This window comes from Meles meles, chromosome 14, assembly GCF_922984935.1.
Source record: "Meles meles chromosome 14, mMelMel3.1 paternal haplotype, whole genome shotgun sequence".
NCBI lineage: Eukaryota > Metazoa > Chordata > Mammalia > Carnivora > Mustelidae > Meles > Meles meles.
This window is the reverse complement of record NC_060079.1, coordinates 86,304,360-86,328,550: the sequence shown is the minus strand read 5'-3', so window position 1 is coordinate 86,328,550 and position 24,191 is coordinate 86,304,360. Positions and strand designations below refer to the sequence as shown.

At 44.3% G+C, this 24,191-nt stretch overlaps 2 protein-coding genes across 19 annotated transcripts in view; both read right to left on the bottom strand.

The window, feature by feature from the left end:
* UPF3A (UPF3A regulator of nonsense mediated mRNA decay) overlaps positions 1 to 11,532 on the bottom strand; it is a 34,240-nt gene extending 22,708 nt beyond the window's left edge. For 14 of the 16 annotated variants that reach the window (XR_006821484.1, XR_006821483.1, XM_046028233.1 and 11 more), the window contains exons 1-7: positions 10,652 to 11,532; positions 9,925 to 10,031; positions 8,742 to 8,848; positions 4,207 to 4,305; positions 3,972 to 4,082; positions 728 to 783; positions 480 to 638 (exon numbers count right to left, since the gene is read on the bottom strand). Coding sequence is in view for 14 of the 16 variants with exons in the window: in XM_046028233.1 (XP_045884189.1) it covers positions 480 to 638; positions 728 to 783; positions 3,972 to 4,082; positions 4,207 to 4,305; positions 8,742 to 8,848; positions 9,925 to 10,031; positions 10,652 to 10,858 (846 nt within the window). In the remaining 2 variants the exon portion in view is untranslated. Of the gene's footprint in view, positions 1 to 479; positions 639 to 727; positions 784 to 3,971; positions 4,083 to 4,206; positions 4,306 to 8,741; positions 8,849 to 9,924; positions 10,032 to 10,651 lie in introns of those variants that run through there. The other 2 variants (XM_046028225.1, XM_046028237.1) reach the window with 2 other exon arrangements.
* A 7,409-nt stretch (positions 11,533 to 18,941) lies between these two features.
* Positions 18,942 to 24,191, bottom strand: part of CDC16 (cell division cycle 16) — a 30,128-nt gene continuing 24,878 nt past the window's right edge. The window contains exons 17-18 of one of the 3 annotated variants that reach the window (XM_046028221.1): positions 22,513 to 22,603; positions 18,942 to 19,417 (exon numbers count right to left, since the gene is read on the bottom strand). In XM_046028221.1, the coding sequence (XP_045884177.1) occupies positions 19,158 to 19,417; positions 22,513 to 22,603 (351 nt within the window). In that variant the 3' untranslated portion in view covers positions 18,942 to 19,157. Of the gene's footprint in view, positions 19,418 to 22,512; positions 22,604 to 23,730; positions 24,125 to 24,191 lie in introns of those variants that run through there. The other 2 variants (XM_046028223.1, XM_046028222.1) reach the window with 2 other exon arrangements.

The following is a 24,191-nucleotide window of genomic DNA, read 5'->3' as shown; positions in this document are numbered from 1 at the left end:
TTCTGTGCATTAACCCAGCCTTCTAAATGAACACATTAGTCAAAGGAGAAACTGGACAAGAGAAACCACTGCGGTACTGTAAAAAAAAAAACAGTAAAACCCCGTCCCCGTAGAAAGGCCAGTACACACTGAGCCAGTGGTTTCCACATGTGCACATTTTAGGCAGGGAGTCTTTTCTCTAAAAGAAAATGTAAGCAGAAGCCCAATCTGTGACAAGTAAGCGTGGGTCCCTTGGATGAAGTGCTGCCGTCACATCCAAGAGGCCGGGCCCCCTCCCCAACAGTATGCCCAAGGAACCCCCAGCACTCAGGGAATACAGTTTGAGAACCACTGCTGTACTGCAGAGAAGTGGAACCGTAACAGCAAAAGAGGAGGCCAACTGGAAAGGTCCTACAAGGTAGAAGAGCTAAATCCCTGAAAGGCACAACGGGAGCAGAACGAGCTCTGGAAAAAGAAATGAGCTGTTTCCTCAAAATTACCTTAATCCTTACTTCTCTCTCAGCAGCTCTCTTCTGTCTGTCTGTCTCTTTCCTCTTACTCCTCTCCTCTTCTCTCTTTTTTCTCTTTTCTTCTTCCCGTAAACGCTTCTTCTCCAGCTCCCTTCTCCTTCGTTCTTCTCGCTTCTCTTCTCGAATCCTCTAGAGATGTGGAAAAGCATGTGTATAAATTATCTCTGTGGACATGGCAGGGACAGGAAGGATTCTCATCAGGTAAAGGGTGGACCTACCTGCTTCTCTAATTTTCTATTTCTAATATATTCCAAAAGAGGTGTGGTTCTTCTAGCTAAAACACAAAAATTGTAATGTAGTAGTGAACTTTAAAATAAGATTTCTTCGTCTTAAATACTTGTTTCCAATTTAATCTTTAGTCAGCCTGGCTATTTCAGAAGAGCACGCGACTCTTGATCTCGAGGTGGTAAATTCGAGCCCCAAGTTGGGTGTAGAGACTACTTAAAAATAATATCTTATAAACCAATAAATAACATTTAGATGAGCAGACATTGTATCGGGGGTGTCCCTACCCCACCACTTTAAGGTCAAGTAACTTGGACGCACTGACAACACTACAAGTAGCAGCGATTCCTGACTCTCCAGGGGGCCTTCACATACTTACACAGATGCTATAAAAGCAAAGAAGAATGAGCTCAACGCATTAGACTTCCCAAACATTATGAGCATCTTCCCACTTTTGCAGGTATTTTAAAACATTAATAACATGGTTATAGGTTCACTTTGATTTAACACATATTCTGGAAATTTCTTCCTTTTCTGCTTTCCAGACAATGTTAAACAATGTAGATTCTTGTAATCTCTTGTATACACGCCACAAACCAAAATAACCAGATGTAAAAGCTTAGACAGTGACCCCACAGGGTACTTCATCTAAGCAACACTAACCACCCAGGAATGAATCTCCCTGTAAACTCAAACTCAGTCCTCAGCTTTCATGCCCCGGATGTGTCTGATCTGCCCTGGAATTTGGTGCCCAAATACCAAATATGGGCCTCAAGGCAGTCTCTCGGGGAGAGTGGTTTTGAGAAATATGTGTTCTCCATGGCAGTGGCTCACAATGCAGGTGGGAAGGTGGAAGATGGTGTGAGTCTATTCCACAGCTCTTTCAAGACCTTAGATTCAATGAGGGAAGGAAGAATCCCTGGATGCACTTGAAGACTGGCCACGACATTTCCCGAATTCTGAGGATCAGGAATTAATCAGGAATTTTATAAGAGAGCCCCTGGGCAGGGATTCTTAACTTGGAATTAAGGACTCCTAAAGACCTTGACATAATGTGTCAAATGGCTTCTGCCAGGAAAGCTCTGCCCCAGATTTAGGGCATGTCCACATGTGAATGTCCACATTTCATCACAGGTGCAGAGGCCAAGAAGAGCCCATTACCTCCCTGGATGTCTCCTATGCTAATCACAAACTCTGGCTCAGGATGAGCACCGCTATGCCCTCTGGAACAGGCAGTTGCCTCAGATTAGGGAGGACTCTTGCTCTGCACCGGGGGGGTTTTGGACTTGTCGGCAAAGAGCACGAACAAGACCTCCCTGGGTGACCAGAGGAGCTGACAAGACGCCGCCCACCTACTCCCTTTGCCAACGAACTACCTGCCTTGTTGACCCAAAAGATGAATATGACAAGAGTAAATGAGAGCCTGTATTAGAAAGTGCTTTACAAACCATAAAAGCGTATCATTTGTTAAACAGAAGGTGCATGGCCATGTAACACAACACTAATTTAACCAACAACCTCACTGTTACCACCTACAGACAGCTGCTGCGTCCTGGGCACTGTCACGATGACCTGGGAGGACATAGGGATGCTAAGTCTCAGGGCTGGAAGCTGAGCCCAGGTCTGTCTGCTCTACAGACCCTGCTCTGCCACTGCATTAACCTGTCGCTTCAGAGGGAACTAATATTTCCATTTATTAAATTAATAAAAGAAAATTATGGAATTTCAATTATGGAAATAAGTATTTCCAACCCTCATTGCTCTGACTAGATCACAGGATCCAGTAAAGGCCAAAATCTAAGAAAAGGGCAATTTGCCTTGAATTGCCAGATTAAGATCCAAACTTTGATGGGCAAACAGGATCACAGAAACAAAGCGCCACAGCCTCCTTCTGGGCTACTAATAGTGAGTAACACTTACTTATCCCACAGAACACTACCATGTACTGTGCACCCGGCACCGGGAAAGGGGCTGGGATGGGAGAGGATAGCCCTCCAGTGTGGGGGTGTCTGGCCACCAAGGACTATCTCAAAACTGCCCACAAGTGGAAGACCCTGGTCCTTTTCTGTGGTTTTCCTGCGCAAGAGAATTAATAGCAAGGCGCGGCAGGCGGGGGGAGTACTATAAATAATTTCTAAGCTGCTTTTTTTAGCCCTTCTTAAATTTAACATGTTCTGTGGTATATCTTGACCCACGTCCAGTAATGTTTCTTCCTCCCCAGCCTGCCCCTGTCAGTAATGGTGCCTCCGCCCACTGACCTGTTGAAGTCCAACTCCTGGAGGCCTGAATTCTTTCTGCTTCCTTTCTTCCCACACCCGATCTGCCAGAGCACATGCAGACTCTGCCAGCTAGCGTAAGAAGCCCTCCCTGGACTGGAGCAAAGTCTCCCCCTCCCCAAAGCCTGGTGTTTCCTCAGGGCATCCACAATCCATTCTGTATGGAGCAATGTGCATGGAGTGATGGGGGAAAACTGATCAGGCTGCATCACTCCCTTAGCAGTCTCAGCAATCTCTCAAACTCCCAATCTCTTCCCCACCTGCCTCTCCAGCCACTCTGCCCCCGACCCACCACATAGCAACCACACAGGAATATACCCTGCTCCTACAGGCTCGCAGCTCAGCTTCCAGCTCTGTCTCTAGTCCCTTCTTCTTCCATGTCTTAGCAAGGCTTCTCTCAGATGGCCTTCCCCCCCAGGACTGTTTTGTCACACTGCGGCACTGATCACATGGACATGCCCTGGCTTAAAGCCTGATTACTGCTGCAGGTGTTTACGTCAGTTTTCCCCATGAGCAGGGCAGATACCGGACAGCACAGGCCTCGTTCATGCTCACTCTGCACTCCTAGGCTGAGTCAGTATCCACTCAACAAGTGCTGACCAAAACGATCACATGCATGCTAAGCAAATCTTTATAAATATTAACTTTAGTGATTAAAAGATCCTTTGCTCTACACACACAGTAAACCAGCTGCTACAAAATATAAAACTCCATTCTCCACTCCTCACTTGGGAGCATCATAACTGTGAACAAATAAATGTAACCAAAACCTCTGGTGCTCTCCCTTAGTGGACTGGACAGATGCTCAGAAATACTTTTCCAGGTTGCCATAATTTTTTTTACAACCGGAAACACTCTACATCCCTGCTAAGCCTGTCACAAGTGTGAATTTTTAAATACTCCTGAAAAGGAAATAAATATATATCTCAGTCAAGTAAAGAGAAGAAATGAGCAAACAGACCAATAAGTTCTCTAGTCTTTGCCTCTATGTCTCCCAGGAGAGTTTCAGGATTGGCATTAGGTTTCTCTTCCTCCACACAGTAAGTTTCCAAAAACTTCTTATATTCTGGATCTGTAAATTAAGAAAGAAAAAAAGAAAAGAAACATGCTCCTTCCCACAAACGGGAGAGGAATCATATTTGATCGGTGTATTTACTCTGGCGGTTTCATAAGGCAGCCTTTGTAAAGGGACTCACCATCTTCAATGCTTCCAGTCTTGGCATCTTTTTTCTTTATTTTCTTTTTGGCTATCTTCTGGAATGGGGCAAACTCTACCACCGCAGGATACTCTAGGCCTTTAACAGAAAACAAAGTGCAAAAACCATTCTAAAATTCCACTCTATGCATTTTGGAAAATAATGATTTAGCTCTCTTTCTTTTTGGGGGGGAGATGGGGAGGCAGAGGGAGAGAGAATTTTAAGCAGGCTCCCTAGCCAGCAGAGCCCAACATGGGGCTTGATCCCATGACACTGAGACCAGAGCCAAAATCAAGAGTCGGATGCTTAACTGACCGAGTCACCCAGGTGCCCCACGATCTAGCTTTCTTAAAGACTGACCATAACAACATTACTGTTTAAACTATTATTTTCAAGTACCTGCAAACTTAGCATGTCAAACTCCAGATATGAACAAAGGACGAGTACTTACTTATTAAAGAAAATGATTTCTCATGTTACAGAAGTGGTTACATAACTGAATCCATTCAGAATTCATCAAGCTGCACAACTTAAAATGTCAATAAACCCTTTTCTCCACTCCTGAAGAGTTTATCATAGAATTCCTTTAACTAGGTTCCTTAGTCACTTCTTTTTTTAATTTTAAAAGGTTAATTCAAATGATCAATCTGTTATATGAGTCCAAGGGAATTACTCTCCTTAGAAGAGATACTTGGCTAAAAGAGGGGCCTCAGAGGGGACACGCAATACTCAGACAAGGTTTGCTTCAAACAGAAAAGTTCAGAACAAAAACCAAGAGAAACTGATTTGGCTATTACGTGTGGGTGGGTGGGAGTTGGGTCCAGGAACATAACGAGAAATGTTCACTATCTACTTAACTGATGGAACACTTCATGTTGGTACTGAATCCTTTATCCTTGTCAGGAATGGTCAGGTGACCATGATATTGCAACTCTTATTTATCTGGACAGTAATTCTGTGTTAACCTTAACTATTCAGAATAAAGTCATGGGGGGCGCCTGGGTGGCTCAGTGGGTTAAGCCTCTGCCTTCAGCTCAGGTCATGATTCCAGGGTCCTGGGATCCAGCCCCGCATCGGCTCTCTGCTCAGCAGGGAGCCTGCTTCCTCCTCTCTCTCTGCCTGCCTCTCTGTCTGCTTGTGATTTCTGTGTGTCAAATACATAAATAAAATCTTTTAGAAAAAAAAGAATAAAGTCAAGGACCAGGAGGAGAGCAGGGCTTTGGACAGACAGGAACAATGTCTGATTCCCTGCTGCACCCACAGGACTGGTACATAGATATTTACTAAGTAGGAGTTGACGTACTTCCTGACTTCAAAACTTCTTACAAAGCTATGGCAATCACAACAGTATGGTCCCGGCATAAAAGAAGAAACAGATGGATTAGAACAGAGAGCCCAGAAACAAACCCTCACATTCATGATCAAATGGTTTTCCATGAGGGTGCCAAGACTATTCAATAGAGAAAGGACAGTCTTCTTTAACAAAGACTGCTGGAGGGCACCTGGGTGGCTCAGTCAGTTAAGTGTCTGCCTTCTGCTCAGGTCATGGTCCCAGAGTCTAGGGATCGAACCCTGTGTCAGGCTCCCTGCTCACTACAGAGTCTGCTTCTCCCTCTGCCCTTCATATTGCTCATGCTCTCTCTCTCTCTTGCTTGCGCGTGCACACACTCTCTCTCTAATAAACAGAATCTTAAAAAAAAAAAAAATACTGCTCCAGAAACTGGATATCCACATGCAAAAGAATGAAGCTGGACCCTTACCAGATACCACAGACAAAAGTTGACTCAAAATGGGTCAAACATCTAAACATGAGACCTAACCTATAAAACTCTTGGAAGAAAACATGGAGGAAAAGCTTGACATTGAATTTGGCAATGATTTCTTAGATGTGACATCAAAAGTGCAGGCAACTAAAGTAAAAACAGAAAAACTGGGCCACGTCATATTAAAACCATCTGAGTGTCACAGAATACAATCAGCAGAATATAAAGGCTACCTATGGAATGGGAAACAAATCATACATCTGATGAGGGGTTAAGATCTATAATATATACCAAAAAAAAAAAAAAATCTACAACTTAACAAGAAACAAATAACTCAGTTTAAACATGGGCTTTCCTCCAAAGACATACAAATGACCAAAAAGCACACAAAGACACTCAAAACCACTAAGCACTAGGGAAACATAACTCAAAATCACAGTGACGTACTATCTCATACCGATGATGAGGTCTGCTATCAAAGAAACAGAAAACGGCAACAGGGGGAGGATGCAGAGAAACTGGAGGCCTCATGCCCAGACAGTGAGGAAACAAAATGAAGTAGCCTCTAAGGAAAACAGTATGGCATTCCTCAAAACCTTAAAAACATACTTACTATATGATCTAACAACTCTACCTATGGTTATACCCAAAAAACCCAAAAGCAGAATCTCAAAGAGGTACTTGTACACCATGTTCACAGCAGCACTATTCATGAGAGCAAAGAGCTGGAAGCAACCACCGTGCCCACTGACAGATGAACAAAATGTGGCATATACCCACAGTAAAGTGTTATTTGGCCTTAAAAAGGAAATTCTGAGACATGCTACAGCATGGGGGAACACAGAAGGCACCATGTGACGTGAAATAAGCCAGTCACAAGAAGAGAAATGCTATTTGGTTCCACTTATATGAGGTATGTAGACTAGTGAATTCGTTTAAAAAAAAAAGAAAGAAAGGAGAATGCCAAGGGCTAGGGGTCGGGGAGAGGTGGGGAATTATTTAAAGAGCCCAGAGTTTCAGTTCTGTAAGATGAAGAGAGTTCTGGAGATGGGCTGCACAACAGTGTGAATGGACTTAACACCACTGAACTGTGAGGAACGCCTGGGTGGCTCAGTCAGTTGAGCACACAGAGCATCTGACTCTTGGTTTGGGCTCAGGTCATGATCTCAGGGTCGTGGGATTGAGGCTCAGGCGCAGAGTCTGCTTGTCTCTCTCCCTCCACTTCTGCTTCTCCCTTCACATGCGTGTGCTCTCTCTCAAATAAATGAAATCTTGAAAAAAAAAACTAAGATGATAAATTTATATTATCTTTACCATAACTTTTTGAAAAGTAAAGGAAAAAGGCACTTGAATAAAGAAGGATTCAACACAAACATTGAATAGTTCAACATTACATCTGCTTCTCCTCACAGGAAAGACTCTCTCGGCCTCAGCCTAGTCCCTCTTCAGGGACAGTTTATTAGCTCTCAGGGAAGAAGAAAACACTTATCACCAGTGGAGTTGGGTGGAGTGGGAGGAGTGTGCTTGGTGAGGCGTATGCGGAGAATATGCTCTTGCAGGTGTAGCGGCTGGTCACAGTGGACACACCAGGGGACAGTCTGACGGGAAGGAAGACAAAGGCAAGATCCAAAAAGCACAGAGAACCAGAACCATTGAGAGTAGAGGGAAATATCGCTGTTCCAGCAGGCAATACTGTTCAACAGAGTCAGAAACTTATGTTCATTATTACAATCTCCTCTCCCAAGACATTGTCCAGAAATGGTATAATTATGAAGAGTACTCTGTTTAACATTCTTATTTTTAAAATTTTTTTCAACATGTAAGTTTACTTATTTTATGGGTGCTGGACTGCTCGGTCGGTTAAGCCTCTGCCTTCACCACAGGTCGGTCCTGGGATCGAGCCCTGCATGGGGCTCTCTGCTCAGTGGGGAGCCTGCTTCTCGCTCCTCCTCTGCCTGCTAATTCCCTTGCTCGTGCCCTTTCTCTATCAAATAAATAAAATCTTAAATAAAAACATTATTTACTTATTTTAGTGCGGGAGGAGGGGCAGAGAGAGAGAGAGAGAATCTTAAGAAGCCTCCTCATTGAATGCAGAAACTGATGCTGAGAGCATGACCTGAGCCAAAATTAAGAATCGCATGCTTAGGGGCGCCTGGGTGGCTCAGTGGATTGGGCCGCTGCCTTCGGCTCAGGTCATGATCTCAGGGTCCTGGGATCGAGCCCCGCATCGGGCTCTCTGCTCAGCGGGGAGCCTGCTTCCTCCTCTCTCTCTGCCTGCCTCTCTGCCTACCTGTGATCTCTGTCTGTCAAATAGGTAAAAAAATCTTTAAAAAAAAAAAAAAAAAGAATCGCATGCTTAACTGACTGAGCCGCCCAGGTGCCCCAAGGGTACTCTGTTTAAAAAGACAGAGATTACATGAATAATATATTTTAGAAAATTTCTGTTGCACAAGAGTAAAGTGATTTGGTTTTCGAACATAAGAAAGTGAAGTTCACTTACCCAGAAAACTCACTTATATGAAAAACTTAATATACATATATATAAAATATATATATATAGGTTGTCCCTGACACAAGGAATTGATGGGAGTTCTTTGGTTTACCTATCTTAATTTTCAACGTAAGCACATAACCACAGCAATACGATTGAAATTTATGAGCTTATTTTACACCGGTATCTGAGAACTTATTTACAACTCACAACACTCCAGCAAAACTTAATCAACATACTCGGACATTATAGTAAAGAGTTTAGAAAGCCAAAGATCCAACCTTTACTGTCGATGAAGATATAGCCGTCGAAACGATCTCTAAAAAGAAGGATGTCATCAGGATTTCTAAAATTAATGTATGCTCTTGAGTAAAGATGAGGATAAAGACTGAAATAAGAGATAACAGTGAAAACAGTTAGTAAAAATGTAAGACTTCTTTAATTTTGCTTTTTTCCCTCTCTAGATACAACAAACTGAAACCTGTATGTCACAGAATACCTCTCAGCTAATTATAATCTGGGTATTCTTTGGCAAAAAAAAAAACAAAACAAAACAAAGCAAAAACACAAAAAGAAAAATACACAAAAATAAGGAAAACATTACCAAGATCTTTTTAATGACCTGGCAAAGACGCTTAAGGTCAGCATCTTTACTACAAAGAACCAGGCTTAAAATACTGGTTTTCCACGGTTGGAAACCAAAGGCAAGGTCATTCAAAGGTCATTCCTTATCACACAACAGGCCCCAAGACGCCCAAGCTGTGATCACTCACAGATGCACACGTGGTATCGCACAAGGGAGTCTTCCTGACCCCGCCAACACCTTCGGGGACTCTAAAGGGACCTTAATTGTAGCGCACGACAGGGCGACTGCGCAAGAACCAAGCTCTCTCCACCACCCCACAAGCCACTTCCTTCGTCGTTAGGAACTTCCATTGCACAGAGAACGCTGAGGCTCAGGCGAGCTCAGCAGGTGCCAAGGGGGCGGCCAGTTAAAAGCTGGGGCTGGGCTGCAACCTGCGTCACTCCGGGCCACCGCCTCTTCTTCAACCGCACCCGCTTCCTTAAACTTCAGTCCCTTGAGGTTCATCCGTTTTCCGTCCAAACCAACCCGGCCCTTCCCCGTTAGCGGTGCTTCTCTCCGTCCCTCGTGCGGCTCCGAGGACAACAAGGCACGCGACGGCCCAGGGCGCCCCGACGGCCCTGCGGAACGTCGACCCCGAGGTCCGCGTCCTCTGCTCGGAAGAGAAGCCGCGGGCGTTCGCGCGTCCTCGGCGGCCCCTCCCCCGCGGTGTGCCGGGGGCCCGAGAGGAGGCCGGAGGTGTGGGCGGGCGAGGCGGCGGCGGGCGCCAGCGCGCGGGTCTGAGCCTGGACACGGGCTCCCTCCGGAGCTGCGCGCTCGGCCGCGGGAACCCAGCGGGAACCGCCCCACCGCAGGCGCGGCTCCCTCCCGCCGCGTCTCACCTCCAGTCGGCCGCGAAGAACTCGAAGTAGTCGTGCGCCGGCAGCGGGTGCAGCTGCGCCTCCAGCTGCTCCTTGGTGAGGCCGGGAGGCAGCCGCCGGATCACCACCTGCGGAGACGACGGACGGGCGGGCTCGGCGTCCGTCCCCGCGCGTCCGTCCCGGAACGCCGCCTGCGCTCGGGCTCCGCGGGGCCCCCGTCGGGAAGGCCCAGAAGTCCGCGCGCGGAGACGACGCGGCCGGCAGAAAGGGCTGCGCCTCACACAGCCCCTGGCTCCGGAACCTCGACGACGGTGCGCGGGACCGGACCGGACCACCCCGCGGACCGTGCCTGCCCCGGGCGCAGCGTCTCAGCCCCGACCGGGACCACCACCGGCTTCTGGCGCTGCTCCTCCTCCCCACCCCCAGGCCGCTGTCCGCGGTGCTGAAGCTGCCGGCCGCGGCCTCGCCCCCTCGGCTCCTCCCCAAACCCCGAGTCCGCCACGCCTTCGCGCAGGACCGTTCCTCTTCTCGCGAGGTTTGCCCGCCCACCCGCCTCCGGAACATACCAACCTTAGCTCCGCCCCCCGCTTCCAGCAGCATCCCGCCCACCCTTGGCTCTGCCCTACCTCGCTCCAGATCACCCCTCTTCTCGCGAGGTTTGCACGCACCTCTCCGTTCTTGCTTCGACCCACCCTGTTGAAGACCCCGCTCCTATCGCGAGGTTTGCCTGCCCCGCCCTTCCCCCCACCTTGCTCAGAACTGTCTTCTTCTCCTCGCGAGGTTTGCTTGTACCGCCCCCACAGTCGAAGGACGAGGTTGGCGGCTCCTCTGGTTCTCGCCGCGGCGACTCCCGGCGGAACTGGACTTCCACAGCAGATACCTTTTCCCGCCCGCTCGGGCCCCGCGCGGCAACGGCCGCCCCGGAGCCTCCCACCCCCTCCTTCTCGGAGCGCATCTTGCACCCGCTGCGGAGTCGACGCTGCCTCCCACCCGGAGCCGAAACGTCGCGAGAACTGGGCCACCGCCCCTCCCCCCCGGCCCATGATGCTCCACGTCCAGCAGCTCCCCCCCCCGCCCCCGCCCCACCAGCGCCCCAGGGCCTCGGGCGTGCACGCAGCTGGAAAACCGCGAGGGGCGCGGGCCCGGGTCTCGGGACGGTGTGGGGGCGGCAAGGCGTGGGAAGGCCTGGCCCGGTAGCCGGTCAGCGGGAAACCCGTGACCAAGGGGACTGGACCCGGGACCCCAAGATCAAGACCCCCGCCGAAGGCAGACGTCGGACTGACTGGGCCACCAGGTGCCCCTCGGTAACAAGGCTCTAAGAAATGGTTTCACAAAAATCACAGAATTTTAGAATTCCGGTTTGACGAAATTACTCTGAAAATTAAAAAATCGAATACAGATTTCAAGATCTGGTGAATGAAACAAACTGTAGAACAGCTCAAGATTTTACACAAGAAAGAAGCACAAGAGCCCCCCGAGCCGTCACCGAGCCGTGAAGCTGTTCTACAGACCCGAGAACTACAGACAACACAGCCAAATCCTCTCCAAACGCCGGAGACAACGCAGGTCCACCGCCTCACGCCGCGGCCGGGGGCAGTGCGGGCTGTACTGGGCGCGGGTAACGCGATGGCGGGGCGATCCGTCCTCCTCCAAAGGAGCAGTCACTTCGGAGCCGGCCAGAAGGATGCCTGTTTCGGAAGAGCACGAAACTGGACAGCAGTAAAAACTACACATTACCTTTCTCTGACTCTGAAGCCTAAACACGGGCACTAACCGCTCATCTGAAACACAGCTTGGCTCCTGCCTTTCCTTAAAGCACTGACAATATGGTAATGGCTCCTTTATCAGGACTGTGGTTTTCAGACACCTAAAATCATACCACATGATCCGTGAAGAAATTACACAAATATTTTGGTCTGGAAGGCAAAATAAATGTGAAAACAGTATTAATATTAATACCTTAATTTTTATCTATTTTAAAAATTACTATTTTAAATTCATTTGGTTTTCTAGCCCTACCTAAAGAGGAGAAGCCTAACAATAAGCACAGGTGATCGCTGACAGAGAAGAAACCAAAACGTCATTAAATGAAGATGAAAACAAAACTACGTGTTTGAGGCTAAAGTGCAAGTGCATTATCACTGCATTAAACTGACACCCACTGTGGTAGGCTGAAACAGAACAGCCTGGACGCTGGGCTCCGGAACCATCAACAGCTGCATTCGACTCCTCAAATGTACAAAGCCTGACTCAGAGACCTCCTGGAGTCAGCAGATGGGAACTTCAAGGAACACAAGCCATGATTTCTGCCTTGGCTTAAGGTAGATGTATATGGAATACATTTTAGGCAAAGATAAAAGTTGTGGTGTTTAAGGGAACATTTCAGATGCCAGGGGAAAAAAATTAAGTGGACTCCACTCCCAGCGTGGAGCCCAATATGGGGTTTGAACTCAGGATCCTGACTGAGGTCAAGACCTGAGCTGAGATCAAGAGTCAGTTGCTTAACCAACCAACTGAGCCACCCAAGCACCCCAGAAAATTCATTTCTCTACAATACTTTGTTACTCATGCTCTAAGTAAATGTCTCAGAATCCATTAAAAAATAGATACTGTAGCTGCTGAAGTCACAATGAGGGCTTGAACCATACAATCCTATCTCTACTGGATGACCTATTAGATGAACACTGTCAGCCAAAAACTTCATATCTGGCAAAACTGTTCAAGAAGGAAGGAGAAGGGGCGCCTGGGTGGCTCAGTGGGTTAAAGCCTCTGCCTTTGGCTCAGGTCATGATCCCAGCATCCTGGGATTGAGCCCCGCATCTGGCTCTCTGCTCAGCAGGAACCTGCTTCCTCTTCTCTCTCTGCCTGCCTCTCTGCCTACTTGTGATCTCTGTCTGTCAAATAAATAAAATCTTAAAAAAAAAAAAAAAGGGGGAAGGAGAAATTAAGACATCCCCAATAAATAGAAGTTAAGAGAGTTTATCACTGGTAGACAAGTAAAAGTGCCCTTCAGAAAAAGCTAAAGGGAGCCCTTCAGGCTGAAATGAAAGAATGTTAAACAATAATTTGAAATCCTATCAAGAAATTAAGAACAAGGATAATGAAAACTACACAGGTAAATATAAAAGCCAGTATTAATGTACTCTTGCTTGGTAATTCTTTTTTTTTTCCTGTGTGATTTAAAAGGCAAATGAATAAAGCAAAAATTATAAATCAGTGTTAGTTGAAACAATGAATAAAGATGTAATCTGTGACAACAGCAATATTAAGCAAGGGGGAAAGCAGGGCGCATAGCAGCAGTGTGTGGATGCGATTAACACTAAATTGAGATTACTCAAGCGAGGTGGTTATAAATTTAAGATGGAAAATGTCATCCCCAAGGTAGCCATGAAGAACAACAAAAATACAGAAATACACAGAATACACAAAAAAAAACATAAAATAAGGCAGTGAAAGAGGAACTGAGGAACCAGAAATACACAACACACATCAAAACAGACAGCTGTGTGGCAGCTCAAGCTAAGTTCCTTATCAGCCACAACTTGAAATGGAAACGATCAAACTGTCCAATTAAACTCCAAAATAGATTTAAAAAATATGATCCATTTGTATGCCGTCTGTAGGAGACTTGCTTAGATACAAAGACACAAAAGGGTGAAGATAAAAGGATGAAAAAAATTTCCCATGTAAATATTAACGGAGAAAGCTGGGCTGGCAAAACCGTTTTAAGAGATGAAAAGGACATTATATACTGATAAAAAGGTCAATCCATCAAGAAGCTGAAAGTACAACAAAAATGCATCCAGTAAGACAGCCCCAAAATACATGAAGCCAAAATTGGCACAATGGAAGGGAGAAAGACACAGTTCTACACTCAACAGTTTCAGACTTCAACACTCCATTTCAGTAGAGTAAGGGGGAGAAGATCAACAAGGAAAGAGAAGACTTGAAAAGTACTGTAAACCAAACCACTCCACCCAATAAAAGCAGACTACACAATCTTCTCCAGTGAACACTGTTATGTTCTCCAGGAAGGACAATAAATTAGGCCATAAGAAAAGTCTTAATACACTTAGAAAGACTGAACTTACACAAAGTATCCTTTCCCATTACAATGGAATAAAACTGGAAATCCGTAAGAGAGGGATCACCAGAAAACTCAAAAATATGTGGGAAATTAAACAGCCAATGGGTCAAAAAAGAAATCACAAGAAAAACTGGAAAATACCTAAACACAAATGAAAACAAAAATACACCATAACATGGAAGGCAGCAAAAACAGTGCTCAGAGAGAAATTTATAGTTCTAAATGCTTATCTTAAAAAAAAAAAAAAAACTTAATTCAATAATAAAACTCTACACCTTAAGGAACCAGAAAAAGAATAGCAAACTAAACTCAAAGCTAGCACAAGGAAGGAAATAAATATTCAAGTGGAAATGAAATACAAACTAGGAAAACAACAGAGAAAGTTAATAAGTACAAAAGCTGATTCCTTGAAACAATCTACAAAATTGCTGAAACTTTAGCCAGATGGACTGAGGAAAAAAAAAAAAACTCCTATTACTAAAATCATAAAATGGAGGAAGAGAAATTATTACAGATAACAGGATACCATGAAGCAACAAACTGAATAACCGAGATGAAACAAATTCTTAGAAACATACAAACTGGGGCGCCTGGCTGGCTCAGTGGGTTAAAGCCTCTGCTTTCGGCTCAGGTCATGATCCCAGGGTCCTGGGATCAAGCCCCGCGGGCTCTCTGCTCAGCAGGCAGCCTGCTTCCCCTCCTCTCTCTCTGCCTCCCTCTCTGCCTACTTGTGATCTCTGTCAAATACATAAAATCTTAAAAAAAAAAAAAAATACAAATTACCTAAATTGACTCAAAAAGAAATAGCTGTAACAAATACGGAGACTGGATCAGTAATCAAAAACCTCCCAACACAGAAAGGCCTAGGACCAGATGGCTTTCCCGTGAATTCCACCAAATTTAAAGAATTAACACCAATTATTTTTTAAAACTTCCCCAAAAAACTGAAGAGGAGAGAATACTACTTACCTCATTTTATGAGGTCAGCATTACCCTAATACAAGATCCAAAAGCACTACAGACCAATAAATACCTCTACGAATGTATATGTAAATTTAACAAAAAATAATTAAACTGAATTTAGCATTATACTAAAAGGATCATACAACATGACCAACTAGGATTTATCTGTGGATCGCAAGTCTCGTTCAACATAAAAAAATCAATCAGGCTAGTATATCACAGTAACAGAATGAAGGAAAAAACCTACATGATGTTATATAAATGAACCAGATATCCCTGGTATATCAACCTCTATGTTGTTTACTTCTTCACAGCAGGAGGAGATGGTTAGCTGAAGCCCAACGATACCAAATCCAGCTTTTACACATGCAATTGTTTTAAACATAGCTTAAACAAGCGTATCTTTAGCCATCTAGAGCCTGCGTGGTTTGCATACCAGGCAAATCTATACCCAGCATCTGCTACCTGTAAATAAGATAAACCCCAGGACTGTGAGAGACCACACTGTCACTGCACTTCAGACCTTCTCTAATCCGAGACTTCCTGTCTGGCTGCTACCACACTGCCCGCCAAGAGCTGCTCAAACACAGCTGCCCAAATGAAATGGGCTACTGCCACTTTATGGTCATGTTTTTCCCTCAACAGCCCCCAAGTCCTAGAACTCATTACCCCTCACCATTACAACTGATGCACACACACACACACACACACAAAAGCATCTGACAAAATCTGCAGCCATTCCTAATCAAAAGCAGCAACAAAGCATTCAACAGGCTACGAAGAGAAGGGAACTTCTCCAGCACTGTGAAGGGCATCAGGGAGAACCTGCAGTCAGCACCTCTCTCAACGGTGAACAACTAAAGCCTTCCCTAAGACCAGGAGCAGGACAAGGAAGGCCTGCTTCTGTTACTTCTGTTCAACATAATCCTGGAATTCTAGCCATAGCAGTTAGTTATGCAAGGATAAGAAATAAAGGGAATCCAAATTTGGAAAAAGTAGACCTATCTCTACGTGCAGATGACATGATCTTATTATGTAGAAAACTCTAAATAAATACATGTATGCAAACGCACACACAAACTGTTAAAATTAATAAACACATGCAGGATATAAAGTCAACACCCAGAACTGGTTGTATTTCCATAGACTAGGCATGAACGATCCACAATTCCATTTACAATAGCATCCAAAAGAATAAATACTTGGGAATAAATTTAACCAAAGATGTGAAAGACTTGCACAATGAAAAGTACAAAACATTGCTGGAAGAAATTAAAGGTGGCATAAATGGAAAGACAGCCTGTGTTCATGGATTAGATGACATGATACTAAGAAGATCTACAAATCCAATGAAATCTCCATGACAATTCCAATGCTTTTTTTTTCTTTTACAGAAATGGGGAAAAAAATGTAAATGCAAATGAAACTGAAGGAAGCCACAAAACGCCAAAACAATTCTGAAAAAGAACAGTTGGAAGGGCGCCTGGATGCCTCAGACAGTTAGACGTCTGCCTTCAGCTCGGGTCATGATCTCAGGGTCCTGGGATCGAGCCCCACATCGAGCTCCCTGCTCAGTGGGGAGCCTGCTTCCCCCTCACTCTCTGTCTGCTGCTCTGCCGACTTGTGATCTCTCTCCCTCTGTCAAATAAATACAATCTTTAAAAAAATAACTAAAATTATAGAAATCTTAGAGGAAAACCTAAGTAAAAATCTGCATAACCTTGGATTTGGCAGTTTTGTTAATATAATACCAAAAGCATAGTAAACAACAGAGAAATTAAATTTCATTAAATTAAAAATTTGTGTATCAAAGGACAGTATCAAGAGAGTGAAAAGACAGTGGAAAGAATGGGAAAAGATAGGTGCAAATCACATATCTGAGAGTATCCAGAACTGGTAAAGGACTCCAACAGCTCAACAACAAAAAGATAAACAGTCCAAGTTAAAAGTGGGCACAAGATCTGAACAGACGTTTCTCCGAAGACATACAAATGGCCACTAAGTACAGGGTAAGATGCCAACAGCACCAGTTATTACGGAAACACAAATCAACTAAAAGAGCTACTACTTCCCGCCCACTAGAATGATTATAGTAACAAAGAAAGAGTAAAAAGCCCTGGTAAGGATGCAGAGAAACTGGAACCTCGTGCACTGGTCGTGGGAATGTGAAATGGGCAGTTGCTGTAAAAAGTTGGCCAGTTCCTCAAAAAGTTAGGCACCAAATGAGCACATGAGCCAACAATTCCACTCCTAGGTACGCACTCAAAGGAACCAAAAACAGGGCTCAGATATTTATACACTCCTGTTTACAGCAACATTATTCACAAGAGCCGAAAGGTGGAAACAACCCAAGTGTCCATCCACTGATGAACACGATATAGGTGGTATGTTATGAAATATTACTCAGCGATAAAAAAGAAGAAAGTTCTCGTAAAAGAACCTTAAAAATATGCTAGGTAAAGTCCAACACAAAGGACAAATACCGTAAGATTCCACTTACATGGATTGGGTTAGATAGGCAAATTCAGCACAGAGTAGATTAAAGGCTCTCAGGGGGCACCTGGGTGGTTCCGTGGTTAAGCCTCTGCCTTCAGCTCAGGTTATGATTCCAGAGCCCTGGGATGAGTCCCATATCAGGCTCTGTGCTCAGTGGGGAGTCTACTTCTCCCTCTGGCCCTCACCCCACTTGTGCTCATTCTCTCTTGCTCTCAAATAAAGTCTTAAAAAAAAAAAAAAAGAAAAAGATTTGAGGTTATCAGGAGCTGGCAGGAAGGATGAATATGGAGTTGATGCTTAACAGGTACAAATTTGTTTGGGATGATCAAAAAATTGGAAATAAATGCCACTGCATTGTACAGATAAAAATGGTTAAGACGGCTATCTATCTCCATAAGCACACACGCACACACTTAATTTCTTCGAGCAGTTTAGATTTACGGGAAAATGGAACAGAAAGCACAAGCTCCCACGGGCCCCCGCCCATACCCGTACCCACACCTCACACTGGGTTGTTTGTGTCAGTAATGACGCATTATTATTAAGTCCTTAGTTCATGTTACCAGAATAAAGACAAAAAACAAAACAAGAAAAAACAAACGGATGGGGGTGTATCACAGGGACACAGGAGCCAAGCTGAAGGAGCTCCCAGTGGCCAATGTTGAAAAAACTGAAGCCCTAAAATAATACTGTGTAGGATTAGAACCTAAAGTGAAAGTCCACACTAACGGTTGAATAAATAGGAGGAGAAACAAATTTTCGTTACAGAAGAATTCCAAATAATATAGGCAGATATTCTCCCTTCCGGAGGTGGAGCTTAAATCCCTTGGTTCTAAAAACAAACCAACTCCCAAAAAACAAAACCTTGGTCCTATTGAGGACAGGCTGAACTTCATGACTTGCTTCTAAAGCATGCATTACGGACAGGGAAAAACAGTAACCCTCACAGTGGAAAAACCTGGTAGACGCCATCGAGACTAACACCATCTGTTGTAAGTCGTGTTGATATTGTGTACCCCTGATGAGAATAGTACGTCATCCACATCAGTGGTATTTTCTTCCCAAAACCAAGAACTCTAGTCCAATATGAGAAATACATCAAACAAACTCAAATTGAGGGGCAATCTACAAAACAGCCGATCAGTCCTCCTCAAACCCATCTAGGTCATGAAAGACCAGAGAAGCCTGAGACATGGTCACAGTGGAGAGGAGCCCAAGTGCAGTGTGGCTCCTGAACAGGGTGCTCAGGCAGCATGAGGACATTAATGGAAAAATGGTGAAATCCAGTAAAGCCCGGAGTTACGTTACTTGTAGCGTACCGGCGTGCACTTCTCTATGGCAAGGTTCCTTGGTCACTTAAGATGTGAATGGGGAGAAACCCAGTGAGGAGTCTGTGGGAGCTCTCTCTACCTCTGCGGCTTTTTCCCATAAACCTAAAATTAGTCCAAAAGGAAAGCTGATTGAAAAAGGGAGAAAAAGACACAATATGCAATTTACCTCTTTATTTCTCTACACAGAACTGTTTTGTAGGATCAGAAAACATGTGTTGCAAAGGTGTGTGGTGTGGTCTCTTCCGGCAGGTGTCCACTCCTAAATGGAGAGGGGAGTCTGTATTCGTGCCAAGAAATGGGGAATTCTGAAGACGGTACAAGGATGTGAGGAAACCCTGACCTCCCCCAGGAGGATGGGAGCTGAGAACTGTCTGCAGTCATGTGCTGTGGTCTGACATAGAAGTCTCCAGCATCATGTCACTTTCATTCATTTCAATTTCGAAGGTTTCTTCCAATGAAGGTCTGGGATCTGGAGTTTTCCTTGAGGTTTCTAGCGGTGCAAGCCCTGTTTCTTCTGTAGTCTGTTTCTCTACTTCAAATTCCCTGAAATCCCACGGAGGCGATATAATGTTTTTTAGTGTCTTCATTGTATGCACATCAAAGTCATAACATTTTAACTTGTCTTTAATGTCTGCTCCTAGAAGGAAACAACACAAGGAGAATAAAATAAACTCTGTCATTTATCTGTCATTTCCATGGTTACACCTCCATCACTTCGTCGAATGGTACTTTTAAGAGGATGAATATAGCTCAGAAGAAAAAAATATGCCAATCACTCTCCTCTTCTTTTCCCCTTTATTATCAAGGGGGGTTGCTGGGGAGACTTAGAAGCGCATGTGGTTTCAGCTCCCAGTGGCTCAGCAATGCCTGTCCCTAAAGCCCTTACGCAGGAGTGGAGCCAGCCGGCAGGCACGTGCCCTCACCTGTTACGAACCAAGAACGGCTGGCCGGCATTCTGGCACAACTGCCGTCGCAAGCCTTATGCACACAGGAGCCACGGTGCAAGGAAATACACTATCCAAACATCAAAATCTTAAGGCCAATGGACAAGAGCCTTCCAACACAGACGGTCAACGAGGGTCAATCATTTCTGACATAAACAATATAATCTTACACAGTTCAAACTAACAGCTTTCAGTAATAGGTGTCTCGACAGATGACGACATGCAAGTCTTCTAAAAATAAAAATAGTGCAGCATGGTGATTAGAGTTAATCATACTGTACTGTGTATTTGAAAGTTGTTAAGAGAGATTTTAGAAGTTCTCAACAAAAGAAAAAATTTTCTGACTATGCATGGTGAAGCACGTTAACCAGACTTTCGGTGATCATTTCACAGTATATACAAATACTGAGCCATTATGGCGTACACCTGGAACTAATATGCAATGTGACAATTTCACCTGAATAAAAAATAAAAATAGTACATGACGACTGGTCTACTCGGGAACGTCCTCTGCAAGACCATCAGCTTCAAGAGAACAGGCGAAATGTCTCTCACTCAGAACTCTACCTCCAGACTCTACCGAGCTTTATGGGAATTTTGCATTTAGCCTCACAATCCTCCTTGAAAAAAAGAACCTGAGGCTCAGACTTGCCCAAAGCCACATCTGCGACTTTAACCCAGGGTCTTATAGGATGCTTTAAGCTTAGGGTGTTCAAGCTTTATGCTTTAGCTTTAAGGAAGTGAGTTATAACATACACACTAAAAAGTGTGCATTACTGGGCAAATCTTCATATATGCATATACCCACATAACCACCACCAGCCAGAAAGAAAACACACTTCCAGCTCCCAGAAAACCACCCCGTGCCCTTTCCAGTGAATACCTTCCCTTCCCAAGTCAGAAGTAATCACTGCTCAAATTTTTCTATCACCACTGATTAGTTTTGCTTATTACTAATCTTCACATAAACGGAATTAATCAGTGTATATTCTTTTTGTCAAAATGAAATTCGCCTATGTTACAGGATGACTTAATAGTCTTTTTAAGTGTGTAGTACTCTACCCATGAGCTCGCCACAATTTCTTTCTCTATGCTCCTGTGCATGGACATTCAGTTATTTCCAGCTGGTGTAATTACGAACGTAGCTGCTGGAAAGAATCCTGTGTGTGAGCACTGGCCTCCTGAGGCTCTTGAACACTGGGAACACACCTGGGAGCTGTATTCCTACACCCTAAGAGCAACACGGTAGGTCACCACCCCAACACCCCAAAGAATCACACCTCTTTAGCCCCCACTCAGGATGACATGCACTGAGTCCTGGAACTTGTGCTGAACAGAATGTGATCGAAGTGATTTGTGACACTTCCATCTTTCAAGGTCTTGAGGCTTTAATTCTCTTCCTCAGAACCTGAGACCTCCATGCTATGAAGAAGCTTGAGAGAAGAGACCCATAAGCGACCTAGCTGTGTCAGCGAAGGTCCCCATCTATGCACGAGGCCATCTTAGACTTGTCAGCCTGTCAAGTGTCTGCTGACCACGACTGCATTAGTGAATGAGACCAGCAAATGAGCCACCAATCAACCTAGAGAACTCTGAGAAATAATGTGGCCTAGTGGGTTGGAGCGGTCTGTCAGGCAGCAACAGGGAACGGACTGAACAGGCCCGTGTAACTGTAGCAGACACGCTCAACGGTGTTCCGAAGCGTAGTACAGCAACAGGCAGCAATACACCCGAGCCCCGGCTACTCCATATCACCGCCGACGCCAGGCACGACTAGTGTTCTCCCTCTGCAGCCAGTCTGGCAGGTGCGCAGTGACCTCTCAGTGTGGTTTCCGTCCCACTTCCACGATGCGTAATGACACCACGCACACCCTTTGCAACATCAGTGGATATCCTCTTTGCCGAAGCTCCTGTTCGAGTCTTTTGCCCGCTATAGGCTTACCTTTTTTTTCCTTTTCAAATTTTTATTGAAATTCTAGTAAACATATAGTACAATATGGACCCATTTTTAACTGAACTTTTTCTTAACGATTTATAGATTTTTTTTGTATTCCAGACAAGTTCTTTGACCAGTTTACAAGTTGTAACTTCTCCTGGTCTATGACTTGCCTTTTCTTACTCTGTTAACAGTGTTTTTGATGAACAGAAGTTCTTCATTTTATTGAAGCCGAATTTAATTAACTTAACCTTTTTCTCCTCTCATGGTTTTATGTCTTGGTCTCAAGGTTTAACCTCACTACACCCTCGTTACCTTAAAAAGTTTGTAACTAAGTAACTGCCCAAATACAGCATTTCCATGCAGATTTGTCTTAAGACTTGCTTATTATTACAAAAAAAATTATTTAAAGAATTACACAGCACTGTAATGTGAATGTAAGCCAACTTAATACCCCACTGAAATATAAAAGTTAATATGCTATTAATAGGCTATAAACCCCATTTTATAAAGAATTAAGGCCAGAGATTTTTCATTTACTGGGAATTAGAAATTATTAGAAACTAAAAGTCTTTAAGATTTTTTCCATCAATAAATTGATTCTCCTATATCATGGCACTTTACACATACTCTATAATAGTATTTTGTGTATATCAAGTGCTCAATTTTAAAATGCATGAATACTTAATAAGTCCTTAATTCCCACAGCATTGTTTTAACAAAATAAATGGGAGTTTCTTGATATAGTTAAATGGTTAGAAAGAAAACTTAGAACCTTACAGGAGATTTACAGAGATACACAACAATCTAAAGAGTAGAATACAATGTCAGTCAAAGTAATTATAACCTTACCAATGTAAGCCTCAGAATCACCAATGTACATCTCAATGCAATGACCAAGCATCGTGACAGAAAATGTATCATCTCGCCTAAGACCCAGGGCCTGTCAGAAAAGATTCAGCATGGTTATTAGAAGAAAATGTATTTCCTTCTCTTTCTTTTAAAAATATCCCTGCAGGACTCAACTCGAAACACTCCAGGGAATCAGGAGGAGTGGGGAACGGGGGGCTACAAGAACAGCCATGAGTTGATGTCTGCTGAAGCTGGGTGATGGCCACGCGGAGGGTCATTACACCAACCTATTTTATGTCTGAAATCCCACTTGTCCAAAAAGATTTTCAAAACCGTATCTCCACATAGAGACTTCTAAGCCTTCTGTATTAATTATATAAGAGGGGCAAATTATCCCATCTTCACACACATTTGAAAGATCACACAAACCAGAAAAGCTGCTAGTCCACACTTCTGAGCAGCTCAGTATTCATAGTGGCACTTACAGGACTTGATCTCACCTGAAAATTTTAACCAATCCTATGTGTTTTCTCCTGTTTTATCTTTCTTGCCAGATACGACGATTTCATTGATTCTAACCATAACAAACTGTAACATTTCTGAACTCGGCACGTCTTAACCAACCAACAACTGGCGGCTTCTTACTGCTGTCAGCTGCCCACGGCCGTAGTGAGTGTCCTGCGACGTGGCAGTGAGCAGCAGGACTTGGCAGCCATGCAGACGGAGACTAGACCACAAGCCACGTGAACGCTCTCAAATACAGGAACTGCCGTTGTTGTTGACACTTCCTGGCAGCCTAAGATCTGCAGAGCCAATGTCTTTGTTTGGGAGAAACCTAGTCAAGAGCAGAGTCTACGTACCGGCACCAAGAGCAGACACACTGACTACCTGGTACACAAGTGGTTTAGAAGAAGCAAACTCTGGCAGAGAACCTTAAATACCTATGTCACTGACATTCTCTTTTTTATGTAGGTAACTAGCGTGATCCCCGATGAAAATCTCTATGTCCCAGGATGGCCAAAAAGAGCACTTTTTCCAAGTACCAAAAAACAGAAAGATAAGAAAGAATCATGTAGGGGCGCCTGGGTGGCTCAGGGGGTTAAAGCCTCTGCCTTCGGCTCAGGTCATGATCCCAGGGTCCTGGGATCGAGCCCCGCGTCGGGCTCTCTGCTCAGTGGGGAGCCTGCTTCCTCCTCTCTCTCTGCCTGCCTCTCTGCCTACTTGTGATCTCTGTCAAATAAATAAATAAAATCTTTAAAAAAAAAAAAATCATGTAACATTTCAAGGTTTATTTGTGTGTGTCTGTGTTGAGTGTGTGTGTGCATGTGTGTGGTCCACTTGCTTATTAACGGTGTCTTAGATTCGGCAAAATACGGCATGTGGATTTAGGACAAATTCTTTCCTTGTGACGAACACAGATTGTTTTGTTCACTGACCAAAGTGATCTAAGGGCATAAATTACAAGTCCTAAATAGAGAGTGGAACTTCTTTTTTCCTGTGTAAACGGGACCAATATATACCACAGATACATGTTCGTCTCACAGTACATTTAGGATAAGTCTCAGATTTATCTCTAATTTGGTGACACTGCACAATGGACACATGCTTTTCTCTGCAAAGGAAAGAATAAAGCACAAGGTCACCTGAAGAATTTTAAAATGGCAAAATAAACATTACCC